General features: G+C 46.2%; 1 protein-coding gene across 1 annotated transcript in view; it reads right to left on the minus strand.

Moving 5' to 3' along the window:
* Positions 1-24,457, minus strand: part of JADE2 (jade family PHD finger 2) — a 144,788-nt gene that overhangs the window by 39,404 nt on the left and 80,927 nt on the right. The window contains exon 6 of the mRNA XM_054037395.1: positions 2,266-2,477. Coding sequence (XP_053893370.1) covers positions 2,266-2,477 — 212 coding nt within the window. The remainder of the gene's footprint in view (positions 1-2,265; positions 2,478-24,457) is intronic.

The following is a 24,457-nucleotide window of genomic DNA, read 5'->3' on the forward strand; positions in this document are numbered from 1 at the left end:
AAGTGACAGTGGGTAAAATTTTCAAAAGCACCGATGTGATTTAAGAGCCTAAGTTCCATAGAAACTCAATGGCATTTAGGTGCGTCTGAAAATTTTACTCAATTTGGCTTTTTTTTTTAATAGGAAAATTGGCTTCTTTAGAGCATGTGAGCATACACACACCCACTCACACACACACACTCCTGCACAAAATGGCATGCACACAGACATACAAATGAGTGCACAAGATACTATCATATTTCTTCCTTCCTTGCAGCAAGTACTTGGAGCATTAACACTCAATTCTACAAAACAAATATTCAGGCAAAAAAAAAAAAATCTAATCCAATCCAATCCTGCATTCCGACAAGAGGCTGGGCTATAAACCCTGTCATGTGAGAGAATGTTACTGAATCTGGGTGGTTGCTTATACACACAATGCAATGCTATAAGATCAGCACCATAGAAGAGAAATGTGAGGAGAAACCTATTGGTCCATCCTTCTGGCCAATGCAGGAGTGTTGTCTGCAATGCACAGACTAATGCTCTGTCCAGTTCTGCAATAAACATACCTCAAGTGAGGCATAAAAGAGACCCTCTGTAGCCACATCTATATTCTGGGCACTCATGGTCATTAAAGCTCCCATGGGAGCAGTTTAATGGGGAGAGAGAAAGAGAGCTGGCACATTAAATGGAAAGGGTGGGGTGAAAAAATAGCAAAGAATAGGAGGTAGCAGACAAAACAAGAAGACAAGAGACTGCAGAATAAAGTTAGGGAAAGGCACAGCCTACGATAAATAGCAATGGGTACAGACAAACACAGGGCAGGGAAAGGTAAGAAGATAGACAAATATTACATGAGCAGAGAGTCTACGAACCCCTCTTTTGCTCTCTGGATGTGCCAGGCATGGTGTCATGAGGCAAAGCGTGTCCCACTATGAACCTAGGGATGTGCACTGTGCACCATGCACTTGTGAGGTTTGCTGCATCACAACCAAATCATGACATCTTTACTCGTGTTTTCCTCCGTCTTTACTCAGAAAAAGCCTTGCAGGATTCCAAGGGAGACTTACTAAGTCAAAGCTGAGAGCCAGCTGCTGTTTGGCCCACAGGCAACGTGTGGGGCAGTGGGTGCAAGGAACCTTTCCTCCTAATGCATGACCCAGGGAAGGACTAGGCAGAACTACAGTCCCTCTGATCCCTCCCTACTCTCTGGAGAAGAGCAGAGAGAGTGCCAGAGCACTTGTAAATGGGCAGGGAGGTGAGGAGGAGAATGCGCAATGAGCTGCCCCTTCCATAGCAGCCTGGTTTGCATTCCATAAGGCAGTGGTTCTCAGTCTCTCCAGACTACTGTACCCCTTTCAGGAGTCTGATTTCAGCCCCGGGCAGCAGGGTTTGGCCTTCAGCATGTATCTTAGCTCTGCAGGGCCCCTGCCTGCCACTCCTAATGCCAGCCTGCACTTGCAACCTCCCTAAACCCATCCCGCAGCCCCCCTGGGGGTCACCACCCCCAGGTCGAGAAACTCTAATATAGTAACAAGTTTCAGAGTAACAGCCGTGTTAGTCTGTATCCGCAAAAAGAAGAACAGGAGTACTTGTGGCACTGTAGTCCACGAAAGCTTATGCTCTAATAAATTTGTTAGTCTCTAAGGTGCCACAAGTACTCCTGTTCTTCTTCTTTCTAATATAGTATATAGAGCAGTATAAACAAGTCACTGTCTGTGTGAAATGTTAGTTTGCACTGACTTCACTAGTGCTTTCTATGTAGCCTGTTGTAAAACTAGGCAAATATCTAGATGAGTTGACATCCTCCTGAAAGATCTCTGCGTACCCCAAGGGGTACCCGTACCCCTGCTTGAGAACCACTGACATAAGGGGAGCAATACCTGCTGGGCCCACTCCTTCGTGTTGCTTTGTGCTCTGCATTCCCGTTAAGGCACAATGCCTCTCGGGTGTGTGCTCTGGGCTGCTGCAGCTCTGTTCTGCCCTGATGCAGGGCTGTACACCCTAACCCCGAGTAAGGACCAAAGAATTCCGCCCTGTGCACAATCGTTTAAGAGAACGTAGCAAATCTCCAGGGGACCCCAGAACGTTTATCTGAGGTGCAGAGGTGGGGTGAAGCACTCTGGTCACATGGCAGAGGGTGCCCAAGCCAGTACCATGCTTTGCTATTTCAGACGTTCAATGTCAAGCCTGTGTTTGTTCTAGCTAATCAAAGGCCAGATACATGCATCAGGCTGAAAGGCACTGATAGCGCCGGCCCACGTACGACGAGACGTCGTTCACCTGGTGCACGCAGACGTTGCACTTGTCACAGAAAACCATCTCGTTGCCATCCTCTCCCTCCGGGGACCGGCACACATCGCACACCACGTCCTCGTCGTACTCAATGCCCAGGCCCTCCTCCGTCTCAATGGCACTGTTCATGTTCTCGTAGCACATCGTCTCCAGCTCCTCCAGCACTCTCTCCAAGGTGATCTCATCCAGCGGTGGCTTTTCTGAAAGGCAAGAGGCAGAATAATGACACGGATGCTTCACAATTAAACCAATCTCGCTTCTTAAAAACAAAGGGCCACCAGCCCTGCTGTCCCTAGGACATTTTGCCCGCTGGGGTGAAGCAGGCAGAGCCCTCCCTTTGGAGAGTCTTTGCACAAAGCCGTATTTCACAAAGGAGACACTTTGGGCTTTAACTTAAGAGGCGAATTCATGACGATGATAAGATCTGTGATTCAGAAAACTGCTGCTTCTAACTGTGGATACAGTTTATGTTTCAAAATATTGCTGCTGGCAGAGGGGAAAAAACTCCATTCAGCTGAACCAAGGCGGATAATTGGGTCTGACAGTTTAAATGTTCAAGGAGACAAGTCTTGCAAAGATGCTTGCTGCAGGAAGGGCTCAGACAAGCGTTGGCATTGCAAAGTCAAAGCTTTATTTGTTAAGACTGTGAAAATTGACCCTTTGGAGCAGATGAAGGCAAACTACGGCCCGCGGGCCACATCCGGCCCACGGGACCGTCCTGCCCGGCCCCTGAGCTTCTGGCTGGGGAGCCTAGTCCCTGGCCCCTCCCCCGGCGTCCCCCCTTCCCCGCAGCCACGCCGTCGCACGGGCCACGCTCTGGGCAGCATGGGGAGCGCAGCTGGCTCTGGCCGGGTATCGCGGCTGTGAGCTCCTGCTGCTGGTAAGGGGGCGGGGAGCGGGGGGAGGGAGGGTTGGGTAAGGGAGCGGGGGTCCTGGGGGCGGGGGTTGGGTAAGGGAGCGGGGGTTCTGGGGGGCAGCAGTCAGGGAGGAGCGAGTGGTTGGATGGGGCAGAGGTTCTGGGGGGATGGTCAGGGGATGGGGAACAGGGAGGGTTGGGTGTGGGAGTCCTGGGGGGCCTGTCAGGGGATGGGGATGTGGATAGGGGTCGGGAGGGCAGTCAGGGGATAGGGAGCAGGGGGGGTTGGATAAGGGGGTGGGATCCCGGGGGGCAGTTAGGGGCGGGGGGTCCCGGGAGGGGGTGGTCAGGGGATGAGGAGCAGAGGGTGGTTGGATAGGGAGTGGGAGTCCCGGGGGGGCTGTTAGGGTGTGGGGGTGTGGATAGGGGTTGGGGCAGTCAGGGGACAGGGAGCAGGGGGGTTGGATAGGGGGCGGGGGTCCCGGGAGGGGGTGGTCAGGGGACAAGGAGCATGGGGGGTTGGATGGGTTGGGAGTTCTGAGGGGGGCAGTCAGGGAGCGGGAAGTGGGAGGGGGCCGATAGGGGACGGGGGCCAAGCTGTTTGGGGAGGCACAGTCTTCCCTACCCGGCCCTCCATACAGTTGCATAACCCCGATGTGGCCCTCGGGCCAAAAAGTTTGTCCACCCCTGCTTTAGAGGATAGTTAAATAGAACTGTAAATTTGGAGACAAAGGCTGAAATTGAGGGTAACATCATTCTTTGTTTCTGGTCAGTACAAATACAGTCACAAGGTCAGTTACAGGGGGAGGTTTGGGCTTGTATTTGTTGTCTCACTTTTTATTCTCATTGTACTAGCACCTCTAGTGACAACTAGTGGAGAGGATGCTTCCACCAGAGGCTTATCCTCAGTGACAACCCCTAATATGGGGATGATACCACTTTTCCATAGTAGCCGTGACAAATCCATAATCACTGCTACCATGGGGAAGCTACCCCAGTAGCTTGTTGACAGTGAAATGTTGCCATTGCTTAACAGCGTTCCAATGAATTCAGTCTCTCACCATCTTCCACTTCAGGTGCTTCTTTCTAAGCCAGTTCCTGCCATTGCACGGAAGTCAATAAGAGTTCAGCTCACTGATCAATGGCAGGACACAGTCCTTGATCTTCATGGAAAGTCTAACTACACAGTAACTGTGGTTCACCTTCCCCTATTTGCAAACAATCCTGCTGCTCCCCCATAGAATGCTAAGGATATTTCCATGAAATGCAAATCTTTTTTTGCTTAGGAATTCATCTTCTCCTGTTGTTTCTCCGCTCACCTGTTTGTAAGATTATAGCTGTCTGCACAACAACTAGGATGTTACAAACAGCATTTGGTCACTGCAGGTAATGAAAGAAAGAAGAAAAAGCAAAATTTTAAAAAAACATCCACAGAGTCTATGTGATGTTTTCCATGAGGCGCGAGAACGCAGAATTTTAACAAAACCAACACGCACAGGTCAGGAATATTTGTTCGTGGTAGGGAGAAGGTGATTTCCAACTAAACATTGAAGGTCTACAGTAGCAATTTAAGCTTTGAACTTTAGTGGGCTAGATTATTTAATATATAATAATGATCAGATGGGGGGACGTGTCATATGTACAAAGGCAACAGAGGAACTTGACTTGTGATGCTTCAGTATACCAGGATTCCTTTATTTAAAAACACAAAGCAAAACAATGCAATTTTCAACAATTATAATAATGAGCCTCTTCAGTTTACAACAGAGTAGCTACAGTGGTTGGGACCATTACTGTAGATTACTGCAGAGTACTCGTTATAGAGGTTTTCTACCTTCCCTGCTACTGGGCAGCAGGGGAACAATTCTTGATTTTTAAACAGTGAAGGGAAAAAGATGAAGATAAATTCATGTTAAAAAGTTAAGTGCCTATATGGTGCACAGTTTTTGTATGCTGAACTAACATGGAGCCAAATCGTGAAGTTCTCACCTAGGGCTAAATTTTGAGCACACTGAAGCCAGTGGCAAAGCTTCAAGGAATATCAATAGGACCAGGATTCACTCCCATGTCTTCAGGCAAAACTCCCAATGGCTTCCAGGGGAGTTTTGCTGATAAGGCCTGCAGGGTGTGTTCCTTTTGCACCAACTCCTAATGACCCAATAACATGCTGGAAAAAAAAAAACCCTCAGGTATGGAGGGCACATGTAGGGAGAAGTGGGCAAACAAACAGGCCGTTGTCTGGCTTTTTAAGTTCTTCTCCCACGCTCTTCCATTGAAACGGTTTACTTTGGCTTGACAAGTCTATGCAAACTTCTGGATTGGCATTTTACACGTCTCTGTCAATCTGAGCTACAATCTAAGCCAGTCAACCCCATTCCCTAACAGGGCCCTTTCAAGCACTTGAGTTGTTATGCCACAACATGCAAAGAAGCCTGACGTTACCTGTTTTATTGCGAGCAAGCCCATTGGATGGATGCGTGATCCTTTCAGAGCCCAAATCTGGCACATGGTGCCTCATAGGCATTTGGAGAGCTGCAATCATGCAACCATTTCAAGCACCCTTCATTGGCAATCAGGTTCAAGACGCCTCATGCTTCAGAGCTTAGATGTAGCCAGTGCCTTGGGTTGGGAGTTGCACCACCACAGGGGATCGCCAAAAGGGAATTGCCATCCTTAGGGATGGTGTAGCCTACTCCTCCAGTGCAGGGAGAGTGGGTTGTGTGAAAACCTGGCCCACTAATTTTACTTTGGCAGGATCCCTTTAGGAACAGACCATTTCAACAACTTTGTTATTGGAGCAAATATTTCAGCCTCTGTTTTTCACTCTTTTGGAAATAAAAGTCACTGTTAAAATCCCTTGGGGACAGACGCAGAAGAGTTTTCTGCATATCACACCTGACAGAGCCGGCTTGCTGCAGCGTCTAGAGTAGCCTCTGAGCAGCTAAGAAATGACTATCAAGGGTGTGGTTAAGTGTTTGCTATTCATGAAGTAGGAGAAGGAGGGAAGGTGGTTTCCATAGGAATCCTAAAACTGACCCAAACTCCGGAGTCAGGATCACATTGGCACCTGGAGAGTACCCATTACACTCCAAGTGGAAACAAACTTCTCATAACTGCAACTCTATATTCCTCCCCCATCTGTGACAGCCCATTTTCCTATGCAAGGTTGTACATTTTTAATTGACAGTGATACCTTGTCACTGCCTGCCTAACCCACAGGAAAGGTCGAGTCGATGTCAAACCTCTCCCACCTCACTGCTTAAAAACCAACTGTCCTACTTAGCTTTGAAAGCGAGTCTGACTTCAGTGGAGCTTTGGACATGCACTCAGGAGCAGAATTCAGCCTTTGAACGGCACGTGGCATTTACAAGCAACACCTGTAATGAATCAGCACTCGCTCATCACCTTTTAAAATGTTTCATTTTTAGATGGCATATCTATGAATCATGCATAAACAAACATACATTTTGGTACTCCTGAGGGCATTCTGTGCCAAAAAATTCTGTACACAATATTTTAAAATTCTGCAAGTTTTATTTGTCAATAAATAAATGCAGAGACTCCAGCATGGCAGTGGGGAGCACTGGCCACTGGCAGCATGAAGGTGGGAGATCACCCTGCAGCTCCCCCACCTCCCACCCCTGGGACACGGACTCAGCGGTGAGGCTGCACCTGACCCTGACACAACACAAGGCCTGGACCTGCCCCAGAAACACCCTGGGGCCCTGCCCCTCTGCGCCAGGTGTGGGGCAGGCATGCTCAACCAGGTAGGATCCAAATATGAAGGGGCTCAGTGTGGGGGAATCCAGGTGTGGGGTGAGAGGGTTCTGTGTGGGACAATCTGGGTGCAGGCAGCTCAGTGGGGGGGGGGGTCTAGGTGTGGGGAGATCTGAATGCACAGAGGTTTGTTTTTGGGGGGGAGTTCCAGGTGCAGATGCAATGGGACTCTGCAGGGGCTTCCAGGTGAAAATTGTTGGGGCTAACTGGAGTGGTCTGTGTGTGGGGGTCTCAGCGGGGGACTCTGGGTGCTGGGGGAGTGGGGCTTGGTGGGGTGGGAGTCTGGGTGCAGCCAGCTGGTGGTCAGTGGCATAAGGTCTTGATGTGGGTGCTCAGGGCGGGCTCATTAGTGTGGGGGTTTGAGTGCAGGGAGCTCAGTGGGGGGTGGTCTGGGTGCAGGGGTGGGGGCCTGGAGGCAGGGAGTCTGGGTGCAGGAGGGCTCCAGATGCAGGGATTGAGGTTCAATGAGGTGGGGTTTGGGTATGGAGGGTTAGGGGGGTTCTGGATGTACGGGGTGAGGCTTGGCAGGGGTGTCTGGGTATGGGAGGTTCAGATGCACGGAGGTTGGGTGAATGGAGGAGCAGCTCCCCATACAATGACCCCTCCCCCTGCAGCTGAGGAGCGATGCGGGGGGAGGAAGCAGGGGAGGCTGATGACCTTCCTGCAGCTAGGGGAGGTTTTTGGGGATGGGTCCGATACAGCCCCAGCCATTCCTTGCAGGGGAAGAGGAAGTCCCATCCTCTCCTGCCTCCAGCCCAACTGGGACTAGCAGCTGATCCTGGCTCAGGGTAGGAGCCATTGGCTGGGATGTCCCCAGCCCCATGGTGATTTACCTCTCCTCTGGCTGTTCTGGGTGCCTGAAACGATGTACCTGCGCTGCTAGGGAGTGGTGTGTGACTGCTCTTGCAGCTTCCCTTTGCTTCCCTGTCAGAAAGTAATTTTTCTGCAGGGAAGGAAAGAAATCTGCGGGGGAAATGAATTCTGCGCACATGCAGTGGCGCAGAATTCCCCCAAGAGTAATTCAATATAGATGTAATTACATGTGGAATTAGTTTGCCAAGCTCTGTTCAGAATACCATGGAGTCTACTGAAGTGATAATTGTACTTGATGGGTACAAAGCAATTAATGGCTTATGAATCACTAAACAATGGGGCTTGAGGGTGAAGTTCTTTTTCATTTATACCCTGGTTATCTTCTTCTGCATCATATAAAGTTGTCACTATTAAGCTCCATTCATAAAATTGTCTTTTTGGCAGAGAAAGTTGCTATCTGTATTGAGTGTCCAGAAAATACAAAAAATACGCAACCAAAATATCCCATGCTGTATACAATACTGATACTGTTATTTTCAACATGGCATGATGAAAAAGGAAAAAGTTTCTGATCTTGGTGACACTAAATAAGTCCAATGAAGTCCATGGAGTTATTCCATATGTATGCACATAATTATGAGATCAGAATCGGGTTTATGGATTCCAAACGTAGCTCAAGAGAAATAGGTTTTTATTCAGTTAAGACCTATCGGCAGAACCTACACTGTTCTGACAGTTCTGACCTAGAGGGACCATGTCTGGAAGTGAGAGTTTAATATTCATGCCCCTCTAAACACTGCCAGACTGGGGTCCTATTCAAAACACTAGCGAGGAAGTAAAAGGCTCCATGTCTATTACCCTTTCTGTGAGGCCATCCAGATTTTAACGCTGGGTATGCTGGGGATGGCCATTTCTGACAAGTGTCCTCATGGAATTTCTAACTAGGCCCATTTATACACCAAGTAAGTTCAGCACTTTTCATATGAGCAAACTAGAACTTCTGGGTGTTGATATGAACTGAAATGAACCTGCAAAGCTTGTCAGAGTCACCCATTCCTAGTCATTAGCTGACTGTCTGAGTGTAAGAGATACAGGGGCAAGTCATCCTATTAAAATACACCTATAGATGGGAGGGAGCCTGCATAAATGGCCAGAATTCACTGCATGTGTGGAAGTGACAGGAGATGAGGGTAAGCATCACCTTTCCCTTTACTGGAACTTCCTGGATTTGGGGCTCTGAAGCTTCAGTGAGGGACAGTGAGGCACCATCTTCCCCCTCCCAATCCGCAGGAATGGCCCCATCAGCATTATCTTACATGAGGCCTCCAGTGCGGCCCTAATCTCATGCTCCCAGCAAATACAGGCCCTTACCATGCTTACACGGTCCCATCGCCAGCAGGACATTTCAACTGCCAGCTTACTGTAGGAACTGGCAAGACATTCTGCCCTCCCCTCCTCTGGTATATGTGTGGATTAACTTGTGGAAAGATCCCCAGAATCTTGGGGAGTGTTCGGTGCTTTTATTAGATGGAGAACGTCCCTAGAGGCCATACTCCTTCCCTCTCTGAGGAACCTCATCCTCCTGATGGGATGATGCTGTAGAACCTATGGAAGTTGAAAAGTACAGTGTCCATGTCCTCCTCTGGCAGTCACACAATCAAAGGTAAAGCTGATAGTCTCTTCCTTCCCAGATTGGCACAGGCCAGGAGGAGAAAGCGGGCATCATATATCCTACCAAACTAAGCATCCCATAGAGGGGAAGGAAGGAAGCGGAAGAGGTGGAGGAGTTGTCAGACTATAACTCACTCCAGGAGGTCTCCAGATATGACTTAGGAAAGGACAACACATACCTGTTATTTGGACCTGGCTCCTAACAGGAGGCTATGCCTTGTATATGTGCTTTCTGGGTGTGTGACAGGGAACTATTCTACAAAGACTAATTTTCTCCCTACCCACATAACTGTGGGGTCATCTACACAACTGACAGATTCCTAAGAATCCCATCATGTTCCTCTACTACAATTAACCTTTTGCCTCATCCCCGTCAAATCCTGGAGGCCCCAACGCTGTGGGTTACCACACTTCTGACTCAGATGACACAGCCCATTTCTGTGGAGAGACTAGAGGCCCAGTTCTCATACAAATCCCTACAGGCCAACCCACAAGTAGCACTGACTCTACCTCTTCACTGTGAGGTCAGCCATAGGCCTGATCTACATTATGAGTTTAATTCGAATTTAGCAGCATTAAATCGAATTAACCCTGCACCCGTCCACACAACGAAGCCATTTATTTCGAAATAAAGGGCTCTTAAAATTGATTTCTGTACTCCTCCCCGACGAGCGGAGTAGTGCCAAAATCGATATTGTCATTTCGAATTAGGGTTAGTGTGGCCGCAATTCGATGGTATTGGCCTCCGGGAGCTATCCCACAGTGCACCATTGTGACCGTTCTGGATAGCAATCTGAACTCGGATGCACTGGCCAGGTAGACAGGAAAAGCCCCGCGAACATTTGAATTTCATTTCCTGTTTGCCCAGCACAGGAGAGCATAGGTGACCACAGAGAGCTCATCAGCACAGATAACCATGCAGGCCGATAATCGAAAAAGAGCACCAGCATGGACCGTACGGGAGGTACCGGATCTGATCGCTATATGGGGAGAGGATTCAGTGCTAGCAGAACTTCATTCGAAAGATGAAATGCCAAAACTTTTGAAAAAATCTCCAAGGGCATGATGGAGAGAGGCCACAATAGGGACTCAGAGCAGTGCCGCGTGAAAGTCAAGGAGCTCAGACAAGCCTATCAGAAAAGAAAGGAGGCAAACGGTCGCTCCGGGTCAGAGCCGCAGACATGCCGCTTCTACGTTGAGCTGCATGCAATTCTAGCGGGGGCCGCCACCACTATCCCACCTCTGACCGTGGATTCCGAGGTGGGGGTAATCTCATCAGCCACACCTGAGGATTCTGCGGACGGGGAAGAGGAGGAGGAGGAGGAGGACGAGCTTGCGGAGAGCACACAGCACTCCGTTCTCCCCAACAGCCAGGATCTTTTTCTCAGCCTGACAGAAGTACCCTCCTAAGCCTCCCAAGCCAGTACCCAAGACCATGACCCCATGGAAGGGACCTCAGGTGAGTTTACCTTTTAAAATATAAAACATGGTTTAAAAGCAAGCGTTTTTTAATGATTAATTTGCCCTGAGGACTTGGGATGCATTCGCGGCCAGTACAGCTACTGGAAAAGTCTGTTAACGTGTCTGGGGATGGAGCGGAAATCCTCCAGGGACATCTCCATGAAGCTCTCCTGGACGTACTCCAAAAGCCTTTGCAGAAGGTTACTGGGCAGTGCAGCCTTATTCTGTCCTCCATGGTAGGACACTTGACCATGCCATGCTAGTAGCAAGTAATCTGGTATCACTGCATGACAAAGCCTGGCAGAGTATGGTCCCGGTGTTTGCTGGCATTCAAGCAACATCCGTTCTTTATCTCGCTGTGTAATCCTCAGGAGAGTGATATCGCTCATGGTAACCTGGTTGAAATACGGGAATTTAATTAAGGGGACTGAGGTGGTCGTTCCTACCGGGCTGTTTGCCTGTGGCTGAAAATAAATCCTTCCCTGCAGTTAGCCAAGCGCGGCGGGGTGGGGAGGGTGGGGAGATTGGCGCTGACCTTTTCGCCTTTGGCTAGCAGGGATCTTCCCTGATACCAGCCACGCGGTGGGGGGAGGAGTACAACGATCATCCCATATCATTCATGGCGGATGGAGGGGGCGGGGGGTTAGTTTGGTTTCTGCAGGGATCTTCCCTGATACCAGCCACGTGGTGGGGGGAAGGATAAAGCGATCATCCCAAAGAATTGGATGGGGGGGGCGGGTTAGTTTGTTTTCTGCTGCTGAAGGTTAACAGGAAAACCGCAGCAGTCAACAGGCTTTGCTTGGTATGTGGGAAAGGAGGGCGCAGAAGCCGAAAGACAATGGCTTACCATGGCCGCATGCAAGCCGAATTCTGTTGCCCGGACCTGCGTCTGTGATCTCTAACACCAAAGCCACAGGCACTCAATATTAAGATGGAAAATGCGACCTTGTACTGAAATCACATGTGCTATGTAATGCGAATAGTGTTTTTCACCGTGAAAGAGTATAAGCATTGTTCTGTAAAATGTATCTTTTTAAAAACTTCTCTCCTTTTTTCCATCCCTCCAGCAGCTGCAAATTTTTCAAGCCTCCCTCCTCCGTCCCGAAGGCTATCTCAGATAAGGCGGCAGAGAAAGAGGACGGGAGACGAGATGTTCTTGAAAATAATGGAATGCACCCGCAATGAAAGAGCTCATTTGAATGAGAGGAAGGACACAGTATCTAAGTACAGGAAAGATGTCAGTGAACGTGAGGTCATGAGGGACGCTCGAGATGAGAGGTGGCAGGCTGCAACACTGGGGCTGCTGCGTGATCAAACAGACATGCTTCGGCGTCTGGTGGAGTTTCAGGAACGGCAGCAGAATAACAGAGTGCCGCTGCAGCCGCTGTATAACCTCCCTCCCCCCTCACCATGTTCCACAGCCTCCTCACCCAGACGTGTAAGAACGTGTGGGGGGAGGGGGAGAGAGGCTCCGTGCACCCTCCCACTCCACCCCAGTGGACAGCCCAACCAAAAGGCTGTCATTATATTGAATTTTTTCAGTGGCCTTTTACTTCCCTCCTATCCTCCTCCCAAACCTCATCCGGGTTACCTTGTCAGTGCTCTCCCTATGTTTATAATCAATTAATAAAGAATACATGATTTTTAAACGATAGTGACTTTATTTCGTTTAAAAGCAAGCTGTGATTTAAGGGGGAAGGGTGGTTTGTTTACAGGGAATGAGTCAATCAAGGGGGAGGGTTTTCAACAAACAGAACTTTCACACCGTACCCTGGCCAGTCATGAAACTGGTTTTCAAAGCTTCTCTGATGCGCAGCGCTTCCTGGTGTGATCTTCTAATCGCCCTGGTGTCTGGCTGCGCATAATCAGCAGCCAGGCGATTTGCCTCAGCCTCCCACCCCACCATAAAGGTCTCCCCCTTACTCTCACAGAGATTGTGGAGCACACAGCAAGCAGCAATAACAATGGGGATATTGGTTTGGCTGAGGTCTGACCGAGTCAGTAACGAGCACCAGCGACCTTTTAAACGGCCAAATGCATATTCTACCACCATTCTGCACTTGCTCAGCCTGTAGTTGAACAGGTCCTGACTACTGTCCAGGCTGCCTGTGTACGACTTCATGAGCCATGGCATTAAGGGGTAGGCTGGGTCCCCAAGGATAACTATAGGCATTTCAACATCCCCAACGGTTATTTTCTGGTCCGGGAAGTAAATCCCTTGCTGCAGCCGTTTAAATAGAGTAGTGTTCCTGAAGACGCGAGCGTCATGAACCCTTCCCGGCCAGCCCACGTTGATGTTGGTGAAACGTCCCTTGTGATCCACAAGTGCTTGCAGCACCACTGAAAAGTGCCCCTTGAGGTTTATGTACTGGGTACCCTGGTGCTCTGGTGCCAAGATAGGGATATGGGTTCCATCTATTGCCCCACCACAGTTAGGGAATCCCACTGCAGCAAAGCCATCCACTATGACCTGCACATTTCCCAGAGTCACTACCTTTCGTAGCAGCAGCTCAGTGATTGCTTTGGCTACTTGCATCACAGCAGCCCCCACAGTAGATTTGCCCACTCCAAATTGATTCCCGATGACCGGTAGCTGTCTGGCGTTGCAAGCTTCCACAGGGCTATCGCCACTCGCTTCTCAACTGTGAGGGCTGCTCTCATCGTGGTATTCTGGCGTTTCAGGGCAGGGGAAAGCAAGTCACAAAGTTCCATGAAAGTGCCCTTACGCATGCGAAAGTTTCGCAGCCACTGGGAATTGTCCCACACCTGCAACACTATGTGGTCCCACCAGTCTGTGCTTGTTTCCCGGGCCCAGAATTGGCGTTCCACAGCTATAACCTGCCCCATTAACAGCATGATCTCCAAAGCACTGGGGCCTGCAGTTTGATAGAATTCCATGTCCATGTCCTCATCACTATCGTCGCCGCGCTGCCATAGCCTACTTCTCGCCGCCTGGTTTTGCAGGTTCTGGTTCAGCATAAACTGCACGATAACGCGCGAGGTGTTTACAATGTTCATGACTGCTGTCTTGAGCTGAGCGGGCTCCATGCTTGCCGTGGTATGGCGTCTGCACTGTTCACCCAGGAAAAAGGCGCGAAACAGTTGTCTGCCGTTCCTTCCCTGGAGAGGGGGGAGGATGTACCCAGAACCACCCGCGACAATGTTTTTGGCCCCATCAAGCATTGGGATCTCAAACCAGAATTCCAATGGGCGGAGGAGACTGTGGGAACTATGGGATAGCTACCCACAGTGCAATGCTCTGGAAATCGACGCTAGCCCCGGTACATGGACGCACACCGCCGAATTAATGTGCTTAGTGTGGCCACATACATTCGACTTTATACAATCTGTTTCCAAAATTCGAATTATATACATTCGGATTAATCCTGTAGTGTAGACATACCCATAGACTCCTTGTCAGATTCTGAAGGAAGTGAGAGAAAGGTACTAATGGCTCATGGCTAATGGGATGAGAGCCCCTTGAAGTGATGACTAACAACAGTCACCGCAAACCCTGGAATAACTATACTTTGCACTTACAGGGATGTAAGTTTCAGCTGAAGTTCTCAAAGTGTTTTACACACCCAAATTAAGGGTGTGTAAATAGGGTAGGTAAATATTATTTGCTCAATTATACAGGTAGGGGAACTGAGTCTAAGAGGTAAAGTAACTTGTCCAAGTCACACAGAAAGTCAGTAGCACAGGCTGGACTAATACTCAGAACTTCAGGCTTCCCAGACACCGATGTACTACTACTAGACGCATTCCCTTGTACACTCCATGTGAAACAGTGACATTCTTTTGCTAAAATACATTCTCTACCTTTCTATATTCTGGTTTGAATTTACTTGGTATGCTAGGGCAAAAATATTTAGGAGGAGCCACCTTTTGCAAAACTGAGACTTATTTCCAACAAAACTGCACTCTACTAAAATCAATTTACTGAAACAATAAATCCTTTTACCTTATGGACTATATCTGGAGATAAAACAGCTATGAACAAACAAGCAGTCAAAAAGTTAACAGAATGTGAGGAACTATTAGGAAAGGGATAGATAATAAGACAGAAAATATCATAATGTCACTATATAAATCCACGGTACATCCACACCTTGAATACTGCATGCAGGTCTGGTCACCCCATCTCAGAAAAGATATATTAGAATTTGAAAAAGTACAGAGAAGGGCATCAAAAATTATTAGGGATATGGAACAGCTATTAAGCTTCCATATGAGGAGAGACTGAAAAGACTTGGACTGTTCAGTTTTCAAAAGAGACAATTAAGGGGGGATATAATAAGAGGTCTATAAAATCGTGAATGGTGTGGAGAAAGTGAATAAGGAAGGGTTATTTATCCCTTCACATAACACATGAATCAGGGATCACCAAATGAAATTAATAGGGAGCACATTTAAAACCAACATAAGGAAGCACTTCTTTACGCAATGCACAACCTGTGGAATTGGTTGCCAAGGGATGCTGTAAAGGCCAAAACTATAACTGGGTTCAAAAAAGCATTAGATAAGTTCATGGAAGACAGGCCCATGAATGACTATTAGCCAAGATGGTCAGCGACACAACACCATACTCTGGGTGTCCCTAAACCTCTAACTGCCAGAAGCTGGGACTGGACAACAGGGAATGGATCACTCGATAAATTGCTCTGTTCTGTTCACTCGTTCTGAAGCATCTGACACTGGCCACTGTTGGAAGACAGGATTCTAGGCTAGATGGACCATTGGTCTGACCCAGTATGGCCATTTTTATGTTCTTAATCTTCAAGACAACAGGCTGTGCCATTATAAACAGATCACTGTCCCACCCCAGTTTTTCTTCAAACGTGTTTTGCGAAACAGTCTAAAGTTAATCGTTGCTCCTGGGTCTATTATAATCTTTGACAAATTAGAAATGGAAGAGCATAGACTCCTTTACGAGCTAGCAAGGGGAGTGTTCACACACAGGACTGGAAGCCAGGGATTCATGAGATCAAATCCCAGTTTTAACACTGTTTCCTTCTATAGCCTTGGGCAAGTCACTCAGAAAACTGTCTGCTTTGGTGTGTCCATTTGTAAAGCTGGGATAATGATCCTTAGTTACCCCACAGCGATGTTCTGAGAATTAAAGCAATCTGAAGATGAAAAGTGCTAAGTGCTATGTATTCATAGGGTTATTTTCTTATCAAAATACATTTCTGTAGATGTTCGGTGAAGAGAATTCTAGTTACTAAGTGATCCGACTGCACAATGGTGATGATGTAGACTGAGATTTTCGAAGCACTTGAGGGGATTTAGATACATAGCTCCTATTAATTACAATGGGAGCTGTGTATCTAAATCCCCCAGGCAGCTTTGAAAACTCAGCCCAGTGTCCATGTGCTCGACACTCATTGGCGTGGGTTCTGTTCCTGGCTCTGCCACAAAATTAACATGTGACTGTAGGAAGGTTACATAAGCTCTATGTGCCTCAGCTCCCTGTTTGTAAAAAGGGGAGTAACAATACTTCTTTCCCTCCCAGGGATGCTCAGATACTGCTGTGATGCATGGCACAGACACATTAACAAATAAAGTGCTCACATTTTATATTAAGATATCATTTTATAAAGGGTTAATTATTAATAAATGTTTTAATAACTGATTAATCAATTGTTACAGACTATTATAGACTCCACCAGGTGAACAGATTGCTTATAACTATGGCTTGCAACAGTCAATAAGATCTTCTACTTACATGTTTATAATTATCTACAACCCAAACTACCCGTGTTCTACAACATGCTTATGATATCTCATTATCATATATTAACCATTTATAAACGGAACTTTAATATACAATGTGACCAATAAAATAAATAATAAGCATACAATCTGCATATGAGCTAAACACGTGCCGCAAAACTTCTAGGTATTTTGTTATAATCATATCCTGCTAATGCACTTAAAAGATTTACAGGAACCAATTATCACCCTTTATACCACCCACTGACATCAATTATTGCTCAAATTTCAGATGATGACAAAGTGTTTTAGAAGCCACTTAATAATCTGCTGTCTTTCTGTAATAATGCTTTTCACTCGCAGAGCTGTCCTGGGGCACTTCTGATTAAAGCTACTTCATCCCTTCCACCAGCAAGACTCTGAATATTGTTTGAAACTGATGCAATTATTTTAAAGAGTTTAAACAACTACACAAAAAACCTGATTGTGCTGAAAACGAATAAAATCAAGAGAGCTAAAACCTACATTTCCACTGTTGACCATAGATCCCACTAACCTACTTGTAAGGCAACAGTAGAGGGGTGCTCCTGCAATCTCTGTCTCCGTAAGGAGTTAAATCATCTAATGCTTTCATTTTAAAGGGGTCACTATGTTTCACCTCTGCAAATGGTTATGGAACAGCTACCTGTGAATACTTCTAGATTCCCCAGCAGGCTTTGGCGATATAAGCTTAAAGGCCAAGGCTATTTTCACACAAAATTAATTTGGATTATCATTTTAAGTATCTTTCTTTTCTTTTTTTCCCCCTTCTTCCTTTGAGACACACTGCCTAACTTTTGCCATTTCTGGGACAGATTCTGATACCCTCACTCACATGCAATTGTACATTACTCCCTGAGTAATCTGGCTGTAGCTAATGAGACTACTCATGGAGTAAAATGCTCCTGAACTGGAATAAGAGTATCGGAATCTGACTCTCTGATTCCTCCTTCTAACTTTTTTCATGGGCAGCCTGGAAATAAAACAATCAGTCCAATAAAGGTCTATGGGCCCATTTCTGTTCTCAGATAAGCTCACTGATTGGATCTGGGAGGAACGGTGTAAGTGGATACTGTATTGCCTAGTGGATAGGGCACTGGAGTGAAGCCACCTGGACTCTAATCCTGGTTCTGCCATTCTCCAGCAAGTCATTTATTTACCACACCTCTCCGTGTGTTTGTCTCCCCTTCCACATTTTGCCTGCCCTCTTTATTTAGGCTGCAAGCTCTTTAGGGCAGTGACAGTCTCTTACTATGTGTTTGTACAGTGCCTAGCACAACGGGGCCATAAACTCAGTCAGGGGCCTTTAGGTGCCTAGCATCATCATGATCATCATTAATAATCCATCCCAATGATTGAAATAAAAAAAGAAGTCAAATCCATTTTCAAAATGGCATTTGCTCTGCTGGCCGTGAACAGTAAATAACGAAAAGCCACATTTTGTTCTCGTTGACACCAACGGAGTTAATCCAGACTGACACTGCTGTAACTGAGACAAGCATCTGGCCCTAAATCTGTTCTCAAGATACTTCCACACTGTAGATATGCATCTACTCTGTGTACTAAATATCCTTCACTTGTAAATTGTTAATACAATGAGAAGTGGTGGAGGATTTTCTGGTTTTTCTATTAGCATCACACAAGTCCACCCTTAAAATGATTGTGCAATGAGCTTATGTTCTCATTCACGCACACAGTACCCATGAATGTTTTTTGTGGGCTGCCGTACAGATATGTTATAAAACAGCCCCAAACTGGCAAGATTTCTCTAAAACAAAAATCCAAACAAACAGAGCCTGAATTATTAATGGAGATAAGCTTTCTCAACTGATTAACAATAACTACCGCAAGCCTGGATTCAGCTGCAGAGCTGAACATCTTTGTGAAACCACACAATGTGGGAGCCCTGCGTATGGATTACACAGGGGTAAATAGTCCATTATGGCCATTAACAGTAGATGACTAGCAGAAGATTCCAGTCAAAGCCTTTGTACATTAACAATTCCTTATGGCAGCAGGATGGTGAAGAGGCAATTAAAAGGGGGAAGTCAGTCTGTAATTTAAAGGAAATGGAACCCACTACAAAAAGGACAGGGCTCCACACATCCCACTGGGAGCAGCGTATGTGAAACATGCTGCATTGTGGGGACAGAAGGACCCTTGGTATCTTCATCCTTCAGTTGCAGACGAATCCCACTCCCAAATGGTATGAGCAAAAAAAATAAAGAGGTCTTAATACTACTCTCACTCACCCTAGTGTAAATCAGGATTAAGACCAGAGAAGTCAATGGAGTTACACCAGTGCAGAACCAGGGTAAGCGAGATCTGAAAAAGACCCCGGAGACAGCCAATGACGGAAGCACTGGGATGCGGTTAGTGAAGGGAACTGTATGTCAGGAGACCAGGGTTTTATTTCTGACTCCACCACTATCCCAGAGTGTAACCCCTTCCCCCCTAAAGGAGGATAATAAATCATAGCTATTTCACAGGGCTCTTCTGAGACCCTTTGGGGTTGATTCTCCACTCCCTCACACCAGTGTAAATCAGGAGTAGCTCCACTGAAGTCAATGGAATTACTCTAGTGTAAAACTTGTGTGAGTGGAGACTCAGACCTAATGCTTCTGAAAGGCTGTGAGATCCTCAGATGAAAGGCCTGATGTGAATGAGAATTAATCACTGGCCTGCTGACCGCTGTTGCGCCCTGTGTAGGACAGTGGTGTTCCCTGGGACAATGGCACTTTCATGAGATATAGCACATAGCTAACGCCTCACACACTTCAACTCTTACATAGAGCAGTGGCTTAGTAGTCTAAGCATCAAGTATATAACGCTTAAACCCTCAAGTCAGTTTTCTTCCTTCTGAGGTGGCTAACTTGATTTCCATACTGTTTAGAGTTCAGAAAGAGAACAATATAGCTATATCTTAGTTGGGAGTGTAAGACTGGCTACGGTATATTCCTTTCTGGATCTACAAGAATCAGATTTAGATCCAAAAAGACAATAATATCCCTTAAAAATACTGAAGATTAAAAGCATATCTAGTGAAGCATAAAAATGAGGTAGCAGGCTCACTACCCAGTGCAGCAGTGAAAGCTCAGTGAATAGACTGACCGATCAACTGTTTTGTTCTATGCCCCCACTTCGAATGCATATCTGGGAACCTTACGCTCCGTTCCATCTGCCGTGCAATGGTTCTATTTCCAAGGGAAAAGGTGTTTGCCTAATGTGAGGAAGTTATTGGTAGTGCCTCTAATCAGCTGTTACCGTTAGTACAAGTGCAGTGATCAGGGGAATCAGACCACTTGTAAGCAGAGCTGTGGTTCAGTACACGCCCGCTCAATTTAATCTCTGCTGCCCCTCCCAAAGGGATAAATAATGGTTAATTAATCCATACTGGAGATTGTGCAACAGATTGGAAATCTGCTGAGAGAAGTTATGAGCTGAGTTTGGGCTCTGCACCAGCTGACTGAGGTGTGTCAGAGTCATTACATTCAGACAAAGGCTGGCTGAGTAAACCAAGGTGACCCATGAAAGCCAACGGTAATACAGGTATGCATATTATGTTGATAAGAGAAGGCTCATAAGGGACTGGATGGCTTAATGGAGTGGTAATTGGCTACAGTGCCTTTCACTGCCAGGTCACTAGTTTGACTGCAGCTCACGTTGGAAGTGACTGAAAATCATTAGCCTTTTCGTAACAAAAGGCTCTAGCTGTAACGCCAGGTATTGCTGCAGACCTGTGTGACTCCTGAAGGAACACCCCACGCTTCAAGAACTGGTCACAGGAAGGGGAGCGAGTTCTAACATCAAGTTCTCTTCAAAGAGAATGTCTTGCCATCAGTCCCTCCCATATATACCAACAGGGCTCCTGCTCTCACATGGGGATAGCAGCAGTGGCTCTCACACGGGCTGCATGCTTTCCAGGTTCTGGTATTAGAACGAATCAGTGGAGAGTGGGTTCTTGGGTGTCATCTGAACCTCCAGCAAAGAGCCCTTTTTGATCCCCCAGGTATAAATTTTGTACAATCAATGGGAGATGCACATTCTCATACTGAACGGCTGAATTTGGCCAGCTGGGCAGACTTCACCCCAGTGTAACTCCACCGACCTCAGTTTGTTCCAGCAATGTCCACTTAAGAGGGACTTCACCTCCCTTTACTGGAGATGTTCTAATAATCACACAGACATATCTTACACATATTACGATGAATTCCTACCCCATCCCCGCTACACCAGGAGTAAATCTGACCCAGGTGGTTCTTGCTATCCCTATAAACAACAAGAACACCTCAAGTGCCTACGGTAGAGCCCTGAGTGTATAGAGCCCACAGTGAACTTATATAAGCAGCATATACTGTATGCATTAAGTCGAGGAATACTTAGAAATGTTCATTCTGCCTTCAGCAAGACTGATTCAAGCATCAACATTTTTAGCAATTTCTCTAGGATTTTGTGTGTGTGAAGTGCCTATCACAGCAAAGGGACTTTTCAGTCTGAGGCTTTGATGTCTCTCTAGCCACAATCCTACAATAGGTTTGAATTTAATGGAGATCACAACATGTGGCGTGAAATCTTAATAAAAACCAAAGACTTACGGCATGGCTTCTCCCTAAAAGGAAAGGTCTTGTGCTGTCTATAATGTCCTATACTCATAAATCTGGTCAATGTCTGATCCAAATTACTTTAGATCCACTTTCTTTATTATCTCACATTGCAGCAGTAACAAATAAATTGTTCGGGCACACTTAAATGTTGAGCTCATCTTTATCAGCTTTTTAAACAGTATATTTCTACAGGATATAATACCTGGTTATTGGCATGTGCTCATGACAAAGGAAGGTTTTTTTAACTGACTTAAAGCTTTTTATGTGATCAATTACTAGACTTTACATTTAAACTGATAATGTTTTGTTTCTCAGGAAAGCTGCTTACTTGTCTCAGAAAGTGCCCAGGTAACTACATATAGCTGTTTGCTATTGGGAAGATTTATTTGATCTCAGTGATCAAATCTCATCTCTTGGGTCATCTAAAACAGGATTGGAAAAGGCATTAGGGAATACACTATATGGAACAATATTGCACTGGCAGAGGAACAGAACTGATGATCTAATAGGTATTTTCCATCTCTACCTTCTGTGATTCCCTAAAAGTCAGTCTTGGATCATGCTGCCTTTTTCTTTCTCATTAAATTCTTTGTATGTGACACATCCTGTGCACAGCCTAATATCATTTCTGGTGATAGAAATTTGTCTGCAAGTCTAGATGCCGTTTTAAACTTTTGCAAACCTCCTTATGCTGAGGGACATCTTCTGACTTTGGCCACGCTCTCTGAATTTGAGGACAGGCTACGATTCTCCAGTAAGAGTGAGTTGGCAATTCGGAAGTATAACAAAGCTTGTTTGGAAATCACAGTATATTATGAATCACTGGGACTACTAACACTGCAGATCTCAAAGACAGATTGTCTCCTGGCCAGCCTATGCACATTGCTATCTACTGGATTAGGCGTTCAACTAGAGAATCCTGCCCGCATGCTCGGGGTTCAGCTGATCGCCATATTTGGGGTCGGGAAGGAATTTTCCTCCAGGGTAGATTGGCAGAGGCCCTGGAGGTTTTTCGCCTTCCTCCGCAGCATGGGGCAGGGATCGCTTGCTGGAGGATTCTCAGCGATTTGAAGTCTTTAAATCATGATTTGGGGACTTCAACAGTTGAGTCAAGGGAGGGAATTATTCCAGGAGTGGGTGGGTCAGCTTTTGTGGCCTGCATCATGCGGGAGGTCAGACTAGATGATCATAATGGTCCCTTCTGATCTTAGAGTCTATGAGTCTATGAGGAGGCGAAGGGACCTGGGTTCTAATTCTACTCTGCCATTGACTTGCTGAGTGACCTGACCCATCTGTAAAATGGAGATAAAATTGCTTGCCCTCCTTCGATACACCTCTCCCTACTTTGAGACCTACTGATGAGAAAATGCTGTACACGTGCAAAGTGTTACTGTTGTTCGGATTCTGGAAATTTGTTACAGAAGCTTGGAGTCCTGCTTATTTCAATGGCTTAGCTTTGTTTTATTCCATGAGCATATACAACCCATCACTTTAGTCTGATAATAATAATATTCTGCACCTCTATAGTGTCCTCAAGCCGAGGATCACAAAGCACTAACATATTTCATTGGAACACTTTTGCGAGTAGGTAAGCATGACCGCCCCCACTTTGATTTGGCCATGGTCACACAGTAAGTCAGTAGAAGATGGCAGAACTCGTGAATTGCCATCCTAATCATTAACCTCAAGACAACACTCTTCACCTGCCAGACTTTTATGCCCGCACAGTGTTGGAGGCTGTATTATTAATCTATGCCACGTTTCTCTTTCAAGTCACTGGAAAAAATGTCCTAGGTTTAGTTCTAATGCAGACCTGGGCAGAGGGGAGAGACAGCAGAATCCTTATACCAGAGCTACATTCTCAGTGGATCTCGTGGAAATCACTGGATACTATTTTCAAATCCCTGCCCCTCCCCAGAATATTAAAGGATAAGACAGTAGTTACTGGGCTCTTTTTAAAAACAAAAATAGATTGCTGATTCGGCCTGATGGGCTACTGGTTTCTTTGCACTACTGTGATTGGAAATCCACGGATTCAATACTATTGTTTATCGTTGGTACTACAGCAGCACTTAGAGGCCCCATTTGAGATCAGGGCCACACCGTGCTAGGTATTGTGCGAACACACAGTAGGAGACAGTCTTTGGCCCAAAATGCTTATTCTCTGAATAAACAAGGCAGACAAAGGGTCAGAGAGGGCACAAAGATGCACAGAAGCCAAGTGAAGCAGCTTGCCCAAGCTCACATAGAAGGTCAGTGGCAGTGTCAATCTCCTGATTCCCAGATCAGTGCCCCACTGGATCACCCTTCATCTCCATGCAAGCAAGTCCAATTCTCCCATTGTCTGGTTCATCAAGGATTGGAGGTGTGGCAGAGGCAGCAGGCTCACTCCTTAGGGATGTGAGGAGTATATTTCATCACCTCTACAGAAACTCCTACAATGATGAAGGTTTGGGTTGTGATCTCCAAAGGGCTCCACTCCAGGCCTCTTTGGCAATATAAAAATAAGATACTATAGTAATAGCTACACTGTGTACTATTGCAACAACCAGCTCCCTTTCCTAATCTCTGTCTTTTAAATTCAACATATCTCTTATTGCATTTCTATTGGTAAAACAATCTATCTAATCCAAAATATTAAAATTTGGAAGATGCAAGATTAAAGATAACAAGCAACTTCTGGTTAAGCAAGAGACCCAGTTTGCTTGTGGTGCCATGCTAGCACCTCAGTCTCCGTTCCTCCCGAAGCTGTGAAACCAGTCTTCTCATCTCAGTCTTGCAAGTAAACAATGAATGTGGCAGCTTCACAACTGACAATCCTTTAAGACACTGTATTTGTAACCTGATGCTTTAAAGAAATAATAAAGCAAGTCAGATTTAACTCAACCAAACTGATTCTTGGAGCAGCCAAATCTCTGGCCGTTGATCTTCTATGAGCCCTTGAAACACTTACAAGACTGAGCCATTACAAACATTGAATCTATCTCCCCATGTAAGTCTTCTCACACTTCTTATCAAACTGTCTGTACTGGGCTATCTTGATTATCACTTCAAAAGTTTTTTCTCTTACTTAATTGGCCTCTCAGAGTTGGTAAGACAACTCCCACCTTTTCATGCTCTCTGTATGTATATAAGATCTCCAATATATGTTCCATTCTATGCATCCGAGGAAGTGGGCTGAAGCCCACGAAAGCTTATGCTCAAATAAATTTGTTAGCCCCAAGGTGCCACAACTCCTCCTGTT

This window comes from Malaclemys terrapin, chromosome 8, assembly GCF_027887155.1.
Source record: "Malaclemys terrapin pileata isolate rMalTer1 chromosome 8, rMalTer1.hap1, whole genome shotgun sequence".
NCBI lineage: Eukaryota > Metazoa > Chordata > Testudines > Emydidae > Malaclemys > Malaclemys terrapin.